This window comes from Tamandua tetradactyla, chromosome 8 (genome assembly GCF_023851605.1).
Source record: "Tamandua tetradactyla isolate mTamTet1 chromosome 8, mTamTet1.pri, whole genome shotgun sequence".
Lineage (NCBI taxonomy): Eukaryota > Metazoa > Chordata > Mammalia > Pilosa > Myrmecophagidae > Tamandua > Tamandua tetradactyla.
The window spans coordinates 94351983-94370355 of record NC_135334.1 but is presented as its reverse complement, the minus strand read 5'-3'; the positions used below and the strand labels follow the sequence as shown (position 1 = coordinate 94370355).

The 18373-nt window shown below is 38.7% G+C and overlaps 1 protein-coding gene across 2 annotated transcripts in view; it reads left to right on the top strand.

The window, feature by feature from the left end:
* Positions 1-1285: 1285 nt before the first annotated feature.
* Positions 1286-18373, top strand: part of SPTY2D1 (SPT2 chromatin protein domain containing 1) — a 32014-nt gene continuing 14926 nt past the window's right edge. Inside the window, exon 1 of one of the 2 annotated variants that reach the window (XM_077114193.1) lies at positions 1286-1433. Coding sequence is in view for 1 of the 2 variants with exons in the window: in XM_077114192.1 (XP_076970307.1) it covers positions 1890-1949 (60 nt within the window). In the remaining variant the exon portion in view is untranslated. Of the gene's footprint in view, positions 1434-1541; positions 1950-18373 lie in introns of those variants that run through there. The other variant, XM_077114192.1, reaches the window with a different exon arrangement.

The following is an 18373-nucleotide window of genomic DNA, read 5'->3' as shown; positions in this document are numbered from 1 at the left end:
ATACTTATACCCTCATCTGTTACATATGCAGTCAGCTAGGAGGCATGCCTGCTGCAATGAATGATGTTTGACTTTATTGGCTGGTGCTTAAATGAGAAAGCAAAGCTAGCATAGCCCAAACAGTTCAGCATACCTCATCTCAGCACTTGCAGCTCTGCCCAGGACTTCGGAGATGCAGAAAGGAATCACCCAGGGGAAAGCTGATGGAACTCAGAGGCCTGAAGAGAAGGCCAGCAGAGATCACCTGTGCCTTTCCACCTAAGTAAGAACCTCAGTTAAACGTTAGCTGCCTTTCCTCTGAAGAACTAATGAAATAAATCCCCTTTTATTAAAAGGCAATTGTCTCTGGTGTGCTGCATTCCGGCAGCTAGCAAACCAGAACAGAGGTGTTCTGTAAATTTAAGTTTTTGATTATAAGGGTGTTTTCTGGGATGGCTTAAGGGTCTCCATGTGCGTACACAAAGCTCTTTCAGTCTAAATTGCTTCATTTCGTTTTATTTCTTTTTACACCTCCAAGATAGCACCATGTAACTCACAGATCTTGAAGAGTAAAATATTTGTAGAGTTGGCCTCCTACAGATGGATGTTTTTGAAAGCTAGTAAGATGTAAATGTATTTGTGTGCTAGGCTGGGTATCACAGAGTAATAGGGAAGTTTTAATTTAAATTCTGCCACAGGACAAAGGCTTCCTCTCAGCAGTTTGCTCTGGCAGGCTGAGGGAGAGAAACGTGACTACTGTCACAATTCATCATTAGAACTTCAGTTGAAAGAATCTGACGGAACAACTTTACCTAATTTTTAAAAAAAATTTGAGATATTTTACATCAATTAAAATTTACCCGTTTTAAGTACACAATTACTTTAGTAACTTTACTAAAATCGCCAAAATCCAGTTTTGGAGTGTTTCCACCACGCCAAAATGATCCCTTGGACCCATTTGCAGTCAGTCCCCGCTGGATCCTATTCTCCAACCACGGTTGGTCTAATAATTTAACTGTATTTTACTGAGCCAAAATAATCTTATAGACCCAAGATAACTCTTCAAAGAGAAAAGTCAGGACTAGACCCTCAGTTAGTAAGGGGGACCAAGTACGTAAACTGGGTCTGTACGTGAAGAAGTGCAGGGCGAGAATTCCTTTGTCCATGAGCAAAAACAGGCGCAGCTTATAACTTAAATGGGACAAAAACACCTTTATACACGGCATGTGTGCCTACGTTTAGGAGGTAAGCACCCCGCACTTTGCCAGGACGTGATAACTAAGCAGTATGTCCCCAACGCAGACCTGCCGGTGCCCGGTGCGCCTGCGCAGTTGCGCGAACGCCTAGAGACCGGTGACTGCAATTCCCAGCTCGAAACTTGTCGGTTCTATTGTTAAGGCGCCGCCGTTTTGGACCAGAGCGTCCATCCGTGACCCCGAGCGAATCGAGTCGTGGCAAGTAAACCCCCACGCCCACTCTCTTCCTACTCCGAGCTCATAAAGCGCATCAATACTACCAGGCCACGCAATAGAGCCTCGAGGGAAACCCCTCTCTCTCTCTGTCCTACCCCGTAGTTTACGAGGCCGCGTCTCTTTGGTTGGAAAAGGGTTTAGCCCCTCCCCTTCGAGCTGACGCCACAGCCACGTATCACGTTTCTACGTGTCTCGGGCCTAAAAGCGGAAGTTACGCCAAGACTCGCGAGCAAAGTGGCGGACCCTAGAGGATATAGGTTGCCAGAGGGAAGGGGGCGGGCAGACCGCATTGGAAGGCGCCGGAAGTGGTCGCGCGGAGTAGGGGTGGGTGGGAGAGGGCTGGCGAGGCAGTTCGTTTCACTATAGCTGGGCGTCTCGGGTAAGGCGTGTCTTCAGTCCTATCCGAGACCCTGATCCAAACCCTCCGTCTCGGCCAAAATGGATTTCAGGGAAATTCTCATGATAGCTTCCAAAGGACAAGGTGTCAGCAATATACCGGTAAGTAGCAGCGTCGAGCCAGGGCTATCGTACCTCGATCTCCCCACTGTCGAGGCGCCAGTGTAGGACACCCCAATATTCAAGTTCGGAATATGTGGCCCTGGGTGGAAGTTCTATGCATCCACCATCAGCTCAGGAAGAGGAAAGTCCTGGACGCCTTATCTCTTTCTTGGGCTTACACTTCCCGGAGAAAGGAGTAAAGAGGCGCTTGAGGCTTGAAGTTGAGCCTTGTTGTGAATGGGTTTCTTCGCCTCAGTTACCTCTGCAGCATAGACTTGGCGGTCTGGGTGTTTTAGTTACAGCTGTGTGAAAGATAGTGAGTGGAACCGTACCTGGCACATAATGGAATCTAGCGCCAGTAGTTTCTGGCTTCGGCGTAAACTTCAGCCCAAAGGTAGGGGAGTTCAGCGATTTTAGGGGTTTTGTCCTTTTTGCTGTTTTCTGGCCGAGCATAGGGTCAAACGTTTAGTGATTTCTTGGACGAGCTCTCTTGACTTGCGGCCCCACCCTCAGCCACTGTGTTGTGATTAAAGTAACGCCTCCCAAGAGGGAGATTATCACTTTTTTTATTGGGAAGAAAAGTTGAGCGAATTCCACGAAGAGAATGGGTGAGCTAGTTTCCATTTCCGTTTACGTGTAGCCATCCAGATTTCGGACTGTTTGAAATCTCTGCTAAGTAGACGTTTGCCAGTTCTCTAATATGCACACCTCTTTAAGGCTTTAAAAATCCAAATGTTGAAGTGGTGGAGAGAGCTTGGTTTGCGGAGGTGTAGTGTTTTTGCATAAACTAATCATTTCTGGATCCTGGTACGGTACCCACAGCACAGCTGTAAACCGATGAATTGCGTTGTGATACCTGCGGTTTGAGCAGCGAGCTGTAGAAACTCAAGTCAGTCAGTTCAGCTGGAATTTATTGTGCTCTACTTTCCTTAGATTGTTGTGTATTGATATGTTAAGTGTTGATTCCTCCACCCCCCACCCCCCCACCCCCACCCCGCCGTTTTCTTTCCCCCTCTCCCTGTCGTTTTTCCTGCCTTCTGTGACTGGCCTATTATATTACTCTTTTGAAAATATCGTTCTGAAGAAAGTAAATTAACTACTAAAAAATAGCCTATACCAGTTAATTTTATATATAGTCATCCCCTATCCCGAGTACTATGAATAATCATTCTCCTAAGTCATGAGTCATAAGCTCTGCAAGTTGAAGCTACTATGGATTCAAATCTTTAAAACCCTGAACAACAGAATTACCTTCTGCATCTGAAAATTTCCTAGACAAGTCAATATTGAGCCTAGTAACCATCTTTACATATGTAAGTGTATTTTCATTTTAGATTTTCCTCAATTTTAGTGAAGGTCAAAGATAGCTAATACTAGATTTGATGCCCAGGAATGTTCGGTGGATGAATCAGAACCAAGTTAATAATTTCTTATTCTAAAAACCAATAGCTTCTGAGGAAAAAGCAGACATATTCCTAGAGCAAAAGATTTCTGAATATATACGTTGGGTATCTATCTGTGATTGGAATAAGAAAAAAGGAAGTGGAAAGGAAAAAAGTGAATTGGTGAGGTCATTTAAAATTTAATAGATGAGGATGCATGGTGGTTCAGTGGTAGAAATGCTCCCCTTCCATGTGGCAGCATTCCCGGACCATGCACCCTCCACCCCCCAAAAAAATTTAATAGATGAATAACAGGCATATAGTTTTGTGAAATCAGGCTTTTCCCTGATCCTTACCCCAAGCTAGCAAGCATAGAGGTTTTATTTAGTTAGCATTATATTTCTTATCTTTTTACATCAAATGTAAGCAAGTAGCAAAAGAAAATTTTGAGGAATGGAGCAAAACTTGTAGTTAAATTTAATCCATTATCCTGTTTACCTTGATTCAGCCAGCTATTCTAAGATACTTACTTTCATTTTTCTATAACAGCTTAAAATATAACCTTTTAGGACACACCATCCATGCAGACAGTGTATGTAAGGCCAAGGTAAACTGCTTTCTTTCTTCAGTATTCTTCCCTTTAAGTTATGACTGGGAAAAGAGAGACACATTCTTATGAAAAAATGCATTTTATTTTTAAATTTTGGAAATTTGCAAACATAGAGAATGTGAACACATCCCTGTGTGTCCACACTCCATATTTAATATATATTAGCATTTCATCATATTTATTTCATATATTTTTAAAAAGAAATAAAGCCTAATTGATATAATTGAAGATCTCCCAACCCCTCCTATTTCCTTTTTTTCTTTTTAAACTTTGAAATATAACAGATGTATTATACAGTGTAACATCATTACAAAGCAGATATTCCTTTTAGACACCAGCCACCATCCAGGTCGAGAAATAATTTTAAGCCATCCCTCTACCCCCATTCTCATGCACACACACACACGCACCTACCCCCCACCTCCATGAACTATATTGATTGATTGAGTGGTCTGAGAAACACAGAGGCTTTGCAGTAGTGGACAGCTATGGTTCCATTCCTCTCTAATGCTGTGGTTCATTTCCTCTAGCTGTATTCTCTACTCTTCCAGTTGGATCCTATTAGAGTTGACTCAAATTTCAGTTCTAGTGCCCTCTAGCAAGGGAGGCTAAAGCCTAAAACATGCCATTTGGGTCTCTTACAGGGCTTGATTTTTAAGAGGTGTCAAGTTGGCTTGAGGAGCCACAAGCATTTCTTTTCAAGAGAAATAGTTATCTTTACAGTGTTGTAATTAAAACCAAGGTAGGATTGCATCATGCCTAGAAATATTAGGCACACTCTCATTTCCCAGTGGAAAACGGAGTACAAAATAACAGCTGGTTAAGGTGATGTAACAGTCATTGTCATTATGTTTTGTTTATATTAAACGGAAAAAAGTTATTTTTGGTAAGCTTGTACTAAAGATTTTCTCCCTGGTTTCCTCCAGCAAAAACAAAGTGATTATCTTGTTCTTTTGATACAGTAGTAGCGCTTAGAGTATGAATTCTTGTACGTTTCACATCACTATACTTAATGGTTTGTAGTGTGTGAGACAAAGTTACACGGTCTTTCTTAGAGTCAGACTGAGAGCATCATCCCAGAGAAGATGTCGTAGATCTAGTGTGACTCTCAAACTAAGAGGTAGAGGAGAAGCCTTCATGTGTCTTAGATACTGAAAGGTTTTTTTTTTGTGTGTGTGTGTGTGTGTGTGGCTGTCACTCCTTGAGGATATGCATATAGGTGCTGAAGATGGGGTTCAGGGACTTTGACTGAGGTGGTAAATTCAGATGCTGTGAGGAACCAGGTAGATACTGTAAATTCTGGAAGCAGTCTGGATGTAAAATGATATTTGCTAAGTTTCCTGCATTAGGAAGAAGGTTACCATTTGTATAGTAGTTATATGTCCTTTTAAAGAACTCTTTGAATGAACAAAAGTTTCTGCAGGCCATCAGTTAGCAGCCCTTGATCTATAACAGAGTTGTAGGTTATAGATTATTATAGCTTCACTCTGGATCTTGTATTTTGTTTATTGCTTGGTGCAACTTTGGATATCTAGCCTAGAGCAGTACTTTCAAAATTTAGGGAGGTGGTCTTTTAGAAACTACTGCCCTGCTTACCCCCACAGAGATTCTGTTATTTCTATCTCCCAACTCTACCTAGAGAATCTGTTGCTGAATAATAATGAAAGTATTATAATAGTTAACATTTTTAGTGCTTACTCTGTGCCAGGCACTGTTTTAAGCATTCTAGGTGTATTAATTCATTTAATCTCCATAACAGCCATATAAGGGAGATCGTTTTACAGATGAGGAAACTGAGGCCCAGAGAGATAAAGAAACTTGCCCAAGGTCATGCAGCTAACAAGTGACAAGACTAGTGAATGGCAAAGCAGAGAATCTAGTCTGGGCAGTTTGGCATCAGAGTTCTTGCTCTTAATCACAACCCTGTGCTCTATGAAGGGACTGTTTTGGGGATAGGGTGCTAAGGAAGGTAGACTAGCCTGAACCCATCCACCTCCCTACCCCCAACTCTACCTTAACGTAGCTTTAGGCAGTAACCCTGTTGGTTGGTTGATGACACTTTTCAGTGTACAGTAAAGTTTTATGGGAGAGAAACTTAAAGGCCAAATAGGATTTGGAAACTGGTGAATAGAGAGATATTTGCAGCCTGTCTGGGAGAATGCCAGCATGGCTAACAGAAATAGAGTCTGAGGGTGGTATGGTCTGAGGATAAGATAGAAAGTTCAATTTGTAGACCTGTTTGAGGCAATGGCATTATGCAGGAGGCAGGCGAAAATTAGGGAATGGCACTTCAGATTGTGGTTAGAATTGGAGATAAAAGTGTTGGAGTTAATTAAGTGAGGATAGTATGGTGAGAACACTTTTGGACCTGAGTCAGGGAACCTGGATTCTAATTCTGACTCTCCTACAGACCGTTTGAGTGACTGCCAGTTAAGACACAATTTCCTTTTTTTTTTTTTTTTTAACTTTTTTTTTATTGTATAATATAACATATATACAAAGCAAAGAAATAAAAATGTAATGATTTTCGAAGTACTCTTTAACAAGTATTTACAAGACAGATCCCAGAGTTTGACATAGGCTATCATACCATCATCTCAGATTTTTCCTTCTAGCTGCTCCAGAATATAGGAGGCTAGAAGCTATAAATATTTTTTTAATCATCATAGTCGACTTTTTTTTCTTTTTTTTTGTGAAAAATAGCATATATACAAAAAAAGCAATAAATTTCAAAGCACAGCCCTACTATTAGTTGTAGAACATGTTTCAGAGTTTGGCATGGATTACAGTTCCACAGTTTTAGGTTTTTACTTCTAGCTGCTCTAAGATATTGGAGACTAAAGGAGATATCAGTTTAATGATTCAGCAATCATATTCATTTGTTAACTCCTATCTTCTCTGTATAACTCTACCATTATCTTTGATCTTTCTATCCCTCTCTTTAGGGGTGTTTGGCTATAGCCATTCTAACATTTTTTCATGTTGGAAGGGGCTGTCAATAATATGGGTTAGGGAGGTGGAAATATCTGATGTTCTGGAGAGGCTGGGCCCTGTAGGTTTCAGGGCTTATCTGGTCCAGGGATCCACCTGGAGGTTGTAGGTTTCTGGAAAGTTACTCTAGTGCATGGAACCCTTATGGAATCTTATATATTGCCCTAGGTGTTCTTTAGGATTGGCTGGAAAGGTCCTGGTTGGGGTTTGGCAGGTTATTATAGGTAAAATACAATCTTCTTTTAAGATGATTTCTAAACCAGAGGTTGGAGTAGAGACTCTGAGTTACCTCTTGCTGATATTATATTTTATAATCAGATATGCTTTTATAAACACAATAACAGTAAATTTCACACTTAACCCCACTACAATTCTGATGTCTTTTGGGTGTTTTATTAATGTTCACCCTCTTAGCTATTTACAGTTAAGCAAGCACAATGCAGACCAGTGATTTTCCAAGCCTGTATTCGTCCCTTACTGTGGTGTTTTGGAAAGATGTTTAGAATTGTGTTGTGGTTATTAAAGTTAAGGATGTATTCTTGAATATTCCTGACTTCTAATTCTGACCAATAATAAATTTCTAATTTGTGTAAAACCATTAGGAAATTTATATATTTTCCAGAATTAAAATGGTATGCTACCTCCTGAGTAAAGAACAGCTTTCTAGAAGGGACAAATTTGTTGAATACATACTCCAGGCTGAAAGCTTCTTAATTTCTTAACCAACCTTCATAGTGTAGCTTCAATACAAGGAGCAAGTATATTTTAAAGTGATTTAATATTTTCTAAGTCTATTTAACTTCAGAAGCACAAATCTTGGCAAAATCTCTGAAACTATTTAAATGGCATAAGCTTCAGTTTGTCAATCATTCATTGGGGTCCAACAGAGTGAGTGAATTGCCTTGCAGTTTAATAAAATGGATCGTTTGGAATAAAATAAACTCGTCCAGCTGCTTTTCATGAATCTCAAACAATGAAGCAGCCTGGTGCCTTGAATCAGATTCAGCATTGGTATGTGCATCTTCATGTGCTGTTGCTAGCTGTCTGTGACCATCTGAGGCAGGGGAAAGCGAAAAATAGTTCTTCTGCCTTATTTCATAGAATATAATGTAATCCCAGCCTGAAGGATTTTTGTTTTGTTTTGTTTTTAACGTGGCTTTCTATTGAGCTACCCCTATAGGGCTTGGGGATTCTTTTGTGAAATAGTCTATTACAACAAATCTTTTTTTTTCAGTTATCCTTTTTATTTTGTTAGAGGAGTTGTAGGTTTGAGTTGTAGGTTTACAGAAATATTATGCACGAAATATGTAAAGTACAGTATTTCCAAATACCCCCTATTATTAATACCTTGCATTAGTGGAGTACTTTTGTTATAATTCATGAAAGAACATTTTTATAATTATACTATTAACTGTAGTCCATTATTTACAAAAAAGTTCACTGTATTGTACAATCCTATGTTTTTCTTTTATTTTTTATTCTGGTGACATATGTATGACCTAAAATTTCCCCCTTTACCCACATTCAGTGGTTATATAATTCAGTGATGTTAATTACACCCACAATGTTGGGCTACTGTCACCACCATCTATACCCAAAACTTTACAATAAACCTCAATAGAAATTCTGTATACTTTAAGCATTATCTCCCTATTCCCTAACCCCCAACCCAGCACCTGGTTACCTGTCTTCTAGATTCTGACTCTAGGAATTGACTTATTCTAATTATTTCATTTTAGTGAGATCACAAAATATTTGTCCTTTTGTGTGTGGGTTATTTCAGTCAACATGTCTTTAAGGTTCATCCATGTTGTCATGTGACCAGAACTTCGTTCTTTTTAATGCTGAATAATATTCCATTGTATGTATATACTACATTTTTTTTTTTTTTTTTTTTTTTTTTTAAGAGAGAGGGAGGAAGGGAAGGAAAGACAGAGAAGGAAGGAAGGATGGAAGGAAGGAAGGGAGGAAGAAAGGGAAACATTTTTAAACATTTTCTTGTTTTTATTATATTTTGTTTGTTTGTTTGTTTTTTACATGGGCTGGGGCCGGGAATCGAACCGGGGTCCTCCGGCACGGCAGGCAAGCACTCTTGCCCGCTGAGCCACCGCGGCCCGCCCGATATACTACATTTTTTTAATCCATTCATCAGTTGATGGACACTTGGGTTGTTTCCACCTTTTCCTATTGTGAATAATGCCTCTGTGAACATTGATGTACAAATACCTGTTCGATTTTTTTGGTTTATACCTGGTAGAAGGATTGCCAGGTCATATGGTAATTCTGTACTTTCTGAGGAATTGCCAAACTGTTTTCCAGACTAAAATGACTACACCATTTTACATTCCCACCAGCAAGAAATGTGTTCCTATTTTTCCATAGCCTCTCTAACATTTGTAATTTTTTCTTTATTTTTTTTTAATAGTAGCCATTCTAGGGGGTGTGAAATGGTATCTTGTGAATTTGATTGGCATTTCCCAAATACCTAATAATGTTGAGCGTTTTTTCATTTGCTTTCTAGCCTTTTGTGTATCTTCTTTGGAGAAATGTCTAAGTCTTTTGCTCATTTTAAAATTGGATTCTTTGTCTTTTTATTGTTGAGTTGTAGGATTTCTTTATATATTCTGGATAGTAAACCCTTATCAGATATGGGTGGTCCAAGTATTTTATCCCATTGAGTAGGTTGCCTTATCACTTTTGTGATTAGTTATTTGCACAAAAGTTTTACATTTTGATGAGGTCCCATTTTCCTATTTTTTTTTTCTTTTATTGCTTGTGCTTTTGGTGTAAAGTCTAAGAAACCATTGCTTTAGCACAAGAACCTGAAGATGCTTTCCTACATTTTCTAGGAGTTTTATGGTCCCAGTTCTTAAATTTAGGTCTTGAATCCATTTTGAATTCTCTCTCTCTTTTTTTTTTAATCTTTATTCAATATTTTGTTCCCCACCACATCCCTTCAAGATAGTAATGTTAGGTCTCTATTACAGAGATAAGCAAACTGAGGCTCAGAGTTGAACTATGTTCGCTAAGGTCACATCATAATTGGCAGAAATAGAATTAAAACAAAAGCGTATATGGTTCTTCAAATATGAAATAGGACTAAGAGAAGCTAACAGAATTAATAAAATTACAGTTGGTACAAATGGACCTACTCACCAAATCCTAGAATGTAGAAATTTAAAGTAGAGGCAAATTTAAGACAAATTAATAAAATATTCTGTTTCTCACAGTGAATAAAGTGTGACTCTCAGACTCTTAAGTGGCAATACCAATAGATTATAAACACAATATGAAGAATCACTTAGCTAAATTCACAAATATTACCTTACAGTTACATACCTAATCTCTTAAGATTGATGACATTAAATACAAGCATTCACTCCTATGAAATATCACTTGATGCCACTATCTGGGTCAGATAAATATGTCTGACCTTACACAGCAGTTCTCATTTTTGTATTTTATATCAGTAAATTTTCATAATCCTTTATGCTGTTTAGAAAATAATCTGTGATCACACATAATAGCAAGTATGAGCATATATTTCTATTTTATTTAGCTAAACTGTACATCTTTAAATAACTGCAATTCAACTTCATATAATGCACAGTACTAAAAAAAATACAAAATACTTACCATAAACAGATGGCTGTGAAACTGCATACCATAATGGTTGCTTCATCAACTCAGCTAAGCACTTTTACTCATTTTTTTATCCCAGTATCTTTTTTTTATTATGATCATTCTGTTCTACCTATATAATCAGTAATTCATAATATCATCACATAGTTGTATATTCATCATCATGATCATTTCTTAGAACATTTGCATCAATTCAGAAAAAGAAATAAAAAGAACAGAAAAAATTTCTTGCATACCATACCCCTTACCCCTCCCTTTCATTGATCACTAGCATTTCAATCTAAATTTATTTTAACATTTGTTCCCCATATTATTTACATTTATTCCAATTGTTTTACTTGTCTGTTGATAAGGTAGATAAAAGGAGCATCAGACACAAGGTTTTCACAATCACACAGTCACATTGTGAAAGCTATATCATTAATCAATCATCATCAAGAAACATGGCTACTGGAGCACAGCTCTGCATTTTCAGGCAGTTCCCTCCAGCCTCTCCATTACATCTTGATTAACATGGTGATATCTACTTAATACTTAAGAATAACCTCCAGGATAACCTCTCAACTGTGTTTGGAATCTCTCAGCCATTGACACTTTATTTTGTCTTATTTCACTCTTCCCCCTTTTGGTTGAGAAGGTTTTCTCAATCCCTTGATGCTGAGTCTCAGCTCATTCTAGGATTTCTGTCCCACGTTGCCAGCAAGGACCACACCCCTGGGAGTCATGTCCTATGTAGACAGGAGGAGGATGGTGAGTTTGCTTGTTGTGTTGGCTGGAGAGAGAGGCCACATCTGAGCAACAAAAGAGTTTCTCTTGGGGGTGACCTTAGGCCTAATTTTAAGTAGGCTTGATCAATCCTTTGTGGGGTTAAGTTTCATATGAACAAACCCCAGGATTGGGGGCTCAGCCTATTGCTTTGGTTGTCCTCACTGCTTGTGAGAATATCAAGAATTCAACTTGGGGAAGTTGAATTTTCTCCCTTTCTTACCATTCCCCCAAGGGGACTTTGCAAATACTTTTTTATTCACTGTTCATAACACTCTGGGATTTATCAGGGCATCACTCTGGACAAACCAACAAAATCCCGTGCCCTAGTCAAGGTTCCATGTACTTATGGTGTTCAATTAAGCTGTCTACATAAGTTATATTAGGAAATGCACTAGTCAAAATATAAATTTTGTACCAAATAAACATTTTTTTGCTTTAGTTTCACACATAAGTTAAAATTTTAATATTAATTGCTATCTATTTTCAACACCCTGCAGTAATGACATTCCTATGTTCTTCCTCATGCTAAAACATTTTTTAAAATTTGTACATTTAGTCACTATCATTATATACTCTAGGCATTCCTAGATTATACCATCTTAGTCTTTATCGTCTTATCTTTCTTTCTGATTTCATTTGTGCCCCTAGCCCTCCTCCCTCTATCATTCTCACATTCAACTTCATCTAGTGTTTTAACATAATTGTATTACAGGTAGGTAGTATTGTGCTATCCATTTCTGAGTTTTTACAATTAGTCATGTTGCACAATCTGTATCCCTTCAGCTCCAATTATCCAATATCTTACCCTATTTCTATCTGCTGATTGTCTCTGTTCTCTGTTACCAATGAAATTCTCCAAGTTTATTCACTAATGTCAGTTCATATCAGTGAGACCATACAGTATTTGTCCTTTTGTTTCTGGCTAATCTCACTCAGCATAATGTCCTTAAGGTCCATGCGTGTTGTTACATATTTCATAACTTTATTCTGTCTTATGGCTGCATAGTATTCCATTGTATGTATATACCACAGTTTGTTCAGCCACTCTTCTGTTGATGGACATTTTGGCTGTTTCCATCTTTAAAACTTAAAAATGTTAACATTTTTAAAAGCCACAGATTTTTCTGAAAGGTTTTGGATATTAAGGACTGCTTTATATCTTCTTCCATCTAATGTCTTCTGAAGTTGTCTAGATTGCTCAATACCCAAGCCATTGGTGTTAAAAAGGTGGTAAAAAGAAACATAACTCCAACACTAAGGCCTTTGGTGGACAACAGCTGGCTGGGATTTGAGTGAACAAGGCAGCTGCTGAGCTGCAAGCCCACTGGGGCCACGTGGTGGCAGGAGAGGGGACAGAGCATAGTCAGGCATGGCAGGAGGGGTATGGCATGTTGGGTGAGGCAAAACTAGGCGAAGTGACATGAAGCAAGGAAGCACGGGCTAAGGGGTGGCAAGGCAGCAGGTCATCTCCAGCATCTGGAATGTAGGGGGCAACCATTCCTCTCAGCACCTGCTCAGCCCCTCCCCTTGCCCCCCGCCCACACACCTTGAGTTCATTTTTATATATGGTGTGAGATAGGGGTCTTCCTTCATTCTTTTGAGTATGGATATCCAGTTTTCCCAGCACCATTTGTTAAAGAGACTTTTATTCCCAATTAAGTGGACTTGGCAGCTTTGTCAAAAATCAGTTGGCCATAAATGTAAGGATCTATTTCCGAACTCTTAATTTTATTCCATTGGTCTATATATCTATCCTTGTGCCAGTATCATGCTGTATGGACTACTATAGCTTTGAATAAGCTTTAAAGTCAGGAATGTGAGTCCTCCACCTTCATTTTTCTTTTACAGGATCATTTTGGCTATGTGGGGGCCCCTTACCCTTCCAAATAAATTTGATAATTGGCTTTTCCGTTTCTGCAAAGTAGGCTTTTGGAATTTTGATTGGGATTGTGTTAAATCTGTAAATCATTTTGGGTTGAACTGACATCTCAATGATATTTAGTCTTCCCATCTGTGAGCATGGAATGTGCTTCCATATTTTTTTTAGCTCTTATTTAATTTCTTTTAGCAGAGTTGTGTAGTTTTCCATGTATAAATTCTTTACATTCTTGGTTAACTTTATTCCTAGGTATTTGTTTTTTTATTTGCTATTGTAAACAGAATTTTTTCCTTGATTTCCTTCTCAGATTGCTTATTACCAGTATTTAGAAACACAACTGGTTTTTGCGTGTTGATCTTGTAACCTATCTCTTTACTGAATTTATTAGCTTTAGTAGCATTGTTGTAGATTTTTCAGGACTTCCTATTTATAGGATCATGTTATATGCAAATAGTGAAAGTTTTACTTCTTCCTTTCAAATTTGGATGCTTTATATTTCTTTTTCTTACTTAACTGCTGTGGCTAGAACTACAGCACAATGTTGAATAACAGTGGTGACAGTGATCATTCTTGTCTTATTCCAGATCTTAGAGGGAAAGCTTTTAATCTCTCACCATATAGTATGATGTTAGCTGTGGTTTTTTCATATATGCCCTTTATCGTGTTGACGAAGTTTCCTTCTGTTCATAGTTTTCTGAGTGTTTTTATGAAAAAATGATGCTGGATTTTGTCAAATGCCTTTTCTGTGTCAATTGAGAAGATCATGTGGTTTTTACCCTTCGTTTTGTTGATGTGGCGTATTGTATTAATTGTTTTTCCCATGTTGAACTACGCTTGCATACCTGGAATAAAACCCACTTGATCATGGTGCATAATTCTTTTAATGTACTGTTGGATTTGATTTGTTAGTATTTTGTGGAAGATTTTTGCATTTATGTTCATTAGAGAAATTGGTATATAATTTTCTTTTCTTGTAATATCTTTATATGGCTGTGGTATTAGGGTGATGTTGACCTGTAGAATGAGTTAGGTAGTGTTCCCTTCCATTCAGTTTCACGGAAGAGTTTAAGCAGGATTGGTATTAATCCTTATGGAATGTTTGGTAGAATTTCCCTGTGAAGCCATCTGATCCTGGGTTTTTCTTAAGTAGAAGGTTTTTGATGACTGATCCAATCTTTTTACTTGTAATTGGTCTGTTGAGATCTTCCGTTTCTTCTAGAGTCAGTATAGGTTGTTCATGTGTGTTTAAGAATTTGTCCATTTCATCTAGGTTGCCTAATTTGCGACATACAGTTCAAAATTGTTCATAATATATGATCCTTTTTATTTCTGTGGGGTCTGTAATAATGTCCCCTCTCTCATTTCTGATTTTATTTATTTGCATCTTTCTTTTCTTCCTTTCCTTCCTTCCTTCCTTCCTTTCCTTCCTTTCCCTCCCTCCCTCCCTCCCTCCAGGTATGCAGTTAGGTCTTTGACTTTAGCTCTTCTTTTTTAATGTAAGCATTTAGGACTATGAATTTGTGTTCTTGTTTTTACTTGTCTGAAGACACTTACTGATTTTCCTTATAATTTCTTCCTTAACCTACTGATTATTTGTGTGTGTTAACTTCCATATGTTTGTTGATTTTCCAGGTCTCTGCCTATTATTAATTTCCAGCTTCATTTCATTATGGTCAGAGAAGATGCTTTGCATGATTTCTATCTTTTTAAGTTTATTTGGACTTGTTTTGTGACTTAACATGTGATATATCCTGGAGAACAATTACTGTACTCTTGAGAAGAATGTATATCCTGATGTTTTTGGGTGCAATGTTCTGTATATGTCTGTTCTAGTTTATATTTCATATTATTCAAGTAATCCATTTCTTTATTGATCTTCTGGATAGATGTTCTATCTATTGATGGGAGTGGTGTATCGAATCTCCAACTATTGTTATAGAAGTATCTTATTTCTCCCTTCAGTTTTGCCGGTTTTTGCCTCATGTGTTTTGGGGCACCACTGTTAGGTGCATAAATATTTATGATTGTTATTTCCTCTTGATGAATTGACTGTTTTATTAATATATGGTGTCTTTCTTGTCTCTTGTAACAGCTTTCAAACTATTTGTGTCTTTGGGTCTAAGGTGAGTCTCTGTAAAACACCGTGTAGTTAGATTGTGCTTTTTTAATCCATTCTGCCAATTTGTGTGTTTTGTTGGGGAGTTTAATCCATTAATAATCAGTGTTATGGCTGCAAAGGCCATACTTACTTCAGCCATTTGGTCCTTTGGTTTTTATATGGCATATCTGTTTTGTCTTCCTTTTCATTTATTGTAGCCTCCTTTTCTGTGTAGTTGATCTTTTGTCATGAATGTTTCTTCCCTTTCTCATTTCTGTTTCTGTGTAATTAAAAAATACATTCTTTGCAGATACACTGTGGTTTGTATTACATAACCTACTAATTTGAAAAGATACCAACTTAGCTTCAATAGTATATATGTTCTCTGCTCCCATATTCCTTTGTTTCCTTTCTGTATGTTGTTTTTGTCCCATGTTCCTTTTTGCATGTCCATTATCAGGAAATATGACTTTTTCCTGTTTAATTGTATTCTGACTCTTATAGGAATTAGAAATAAAGTTATATATTGAGGATACGTTACCATTGGATTGTGTATTTACCTGTTTAGTTAACCATTACTGAAGCTCTTCATATAACTATAAGCCGCTCTCTCCTGTCTTTTCCTTTCAACCTGAAAAACTCACTTCAGTAATTCTTGTAGGGCTCAATGAACTCTCTGTTTCTGTTTATCTGTAAATAATTTAAACTCTCCCTCATTTTTGAAGGACAGTTTTTCTGGAAGAGGAATTCTTGGCTGGCAGTTTTTCTCTTTTAGTATCTTAAATATATCATATCTGCCTTCTCACCTCCTTGTACTTAGAGGATCCCTTGTATCTGAAACATCGATTTTTTTCTTGCTGCTTTCTGAATTCTCTCTTTCTCTTGGCATTTGACATTAGCATGTGTCTCAGAGTAGGTCTGTTAGAATTTATTCTGTTTGGAGTGCCTTGTACTTTTTGGACATGAATTTTTATGTCTTTCATAAAATTTGAGAAACTTTCAGCTATTATTTCCTCAAATATTCTTTCTGCCCCCTTTCCCTTCTCTTCTGTTTGTGGGACACCCAGGATGCATATGTTTATATGCGTCAAAGTTTTTCTATTCTTTCTCTGTTCTTCTGACTATATGACTTCGATTGTTCAAAATTGTATGATTCTCGTGTCTGTTCAAATCTGCTGTTGTATCCCTTTCATCCCCATTATATATATATTATATTATTTTATTTTTTTTGCTAAGTGTACTTATTGATGGTATATGACAGGGTATGGCTCTCAGCCCCTCCTTTTCTTCAGGGGGTCTGGGATGAAAGCTGTAGAGGATATTGGGGGATCAAGTTGGAGCCAGGATTCCCCAGGAGCTGACAGCCTCTCATTTTCTCTCATGATGTCACTAGGGCTAGTGGTTCAGGGGCTCTTACTCCTTGGAGGCCATGTAGACAATGAAGTCTACTACCCCGTTGCTGTACTCAAATTGATTGTCATACCAGGAAATGAGCTTGACAGAGTTGATGTTGAGGGCAATGCCAGCCCCAGCATCAAAAGTGGAAGAATGGGTCACTGTTAAAGTTGCAGGAGACAACCTGGTCTTCAGTGTGGTCCAGAAGGCCCTTCAGGGGGCCCTCTGATGCCTGCTTCACCACCTTTTTGATGCCATTGTACTTGGTTGCTTTCTCCAGTCGGCAGGTCACATCCACAATGGACACACTGGGGGTGGGGAGGCAGAAGGCCATACTAGTGAGCTTCCCATTCAGCTCCGGGATGACCTTGCCCACTACCATGGCAGTGCCAGTAGATGGAGGATGATGTTCTGGGCAGCCCCTGGCCTTCATGCCACATTTTTTCAGAAGGGGCCATCCACGGTCTTCTGGGTGACAGTGATGGCATGGATGGTGGTCATGAGTCCCTCCATGATGCCAAACTTGTCATGGATGACTTTGGCCAGGGAGCCAGGCAGTTGATGGTGCAGCAAGCATTGCTGACGATCTTAAGGGAGTTGTCATACTTCTCATGGTTCATGTCCATCACAAATATGGGTGCATTGGCTGAAGGGGCAGAGATAATGACTCTCTTGGCACCATCCTTCTAGTGAGCCCCAGCCTTCTCCATGGTTGTGAAAGCACCAGTGGACCCCACAACATATTCAGCACCAGCCTCACCCCATTTGATGTTAGTGGGATCTCACTCTGGAAGATAGTTATGGGATTCCCATTGGTGACAAGCTTCCCATTGTCAACTTTGAAATTACCTTTGAACTTGCCATGGAAGGAATCCTACTGGAACATGTAGGCCATGTAGTTAAGGTCAGTGAAGAAGTCACTGGTGGCAACAACTTGTCTTTGCCAGAATTCACGGCATCCTGGTGATCAGGCACCTAATACGGCCAAATCCGTTTGTTCTGACTTTCACTATTGTACCTCAGAGATGCGACTGGCACTGCACTAAAGGATGAGTCTGTCTTTCGAGCAGGGAGGAGCAGAGAGCATGTATTTCTTTTTATACTTTCAAATTCTTCTTTATGCTCACACATTGTCTTCTTAATATCCTTTAGTTTCTTCTGTGAGACTTTTCTGTCTCTGGTTTCTTCCCCTAGAGTATCCTAGGGGATCAATCCAGAAAGATGGGTTAATCCAATAAAAGGTTCGTTTTGTTTAGGTGGCCCAGCCAAATGAGACTGTATTGAGTGTGCACACCTCTTACCAACAGTTCTGCATAGTCTCTCTTTTTTGTATTTGACACTGCCTAGCAGTTTGTGTTCCACTCTGGTTTTCTGTGGACTTGGGTCCCTGTGCTTTGATATGTGTGGGATTTTAACTCGTTGCTGTGATTGGCTCTGTAATCTGCCACCATGGCAGGAAGCGTCTGGGCTTGTGGCCTTTGTGCTCCTCCCAAACTATATGTGACCAAGTGAGGGGGCGGGTCTGGACTTACGGTTCTGGAATGGAAATTGCCTACCTGTTCTTGGAGATTATTTTTCTTTTTCTTAGATTCTGCAATTGTAGAGTCCTTCTCCAGTCTTAATTGTACTTCAGAGATCCAAGCAAGTGGGATTTGTCTT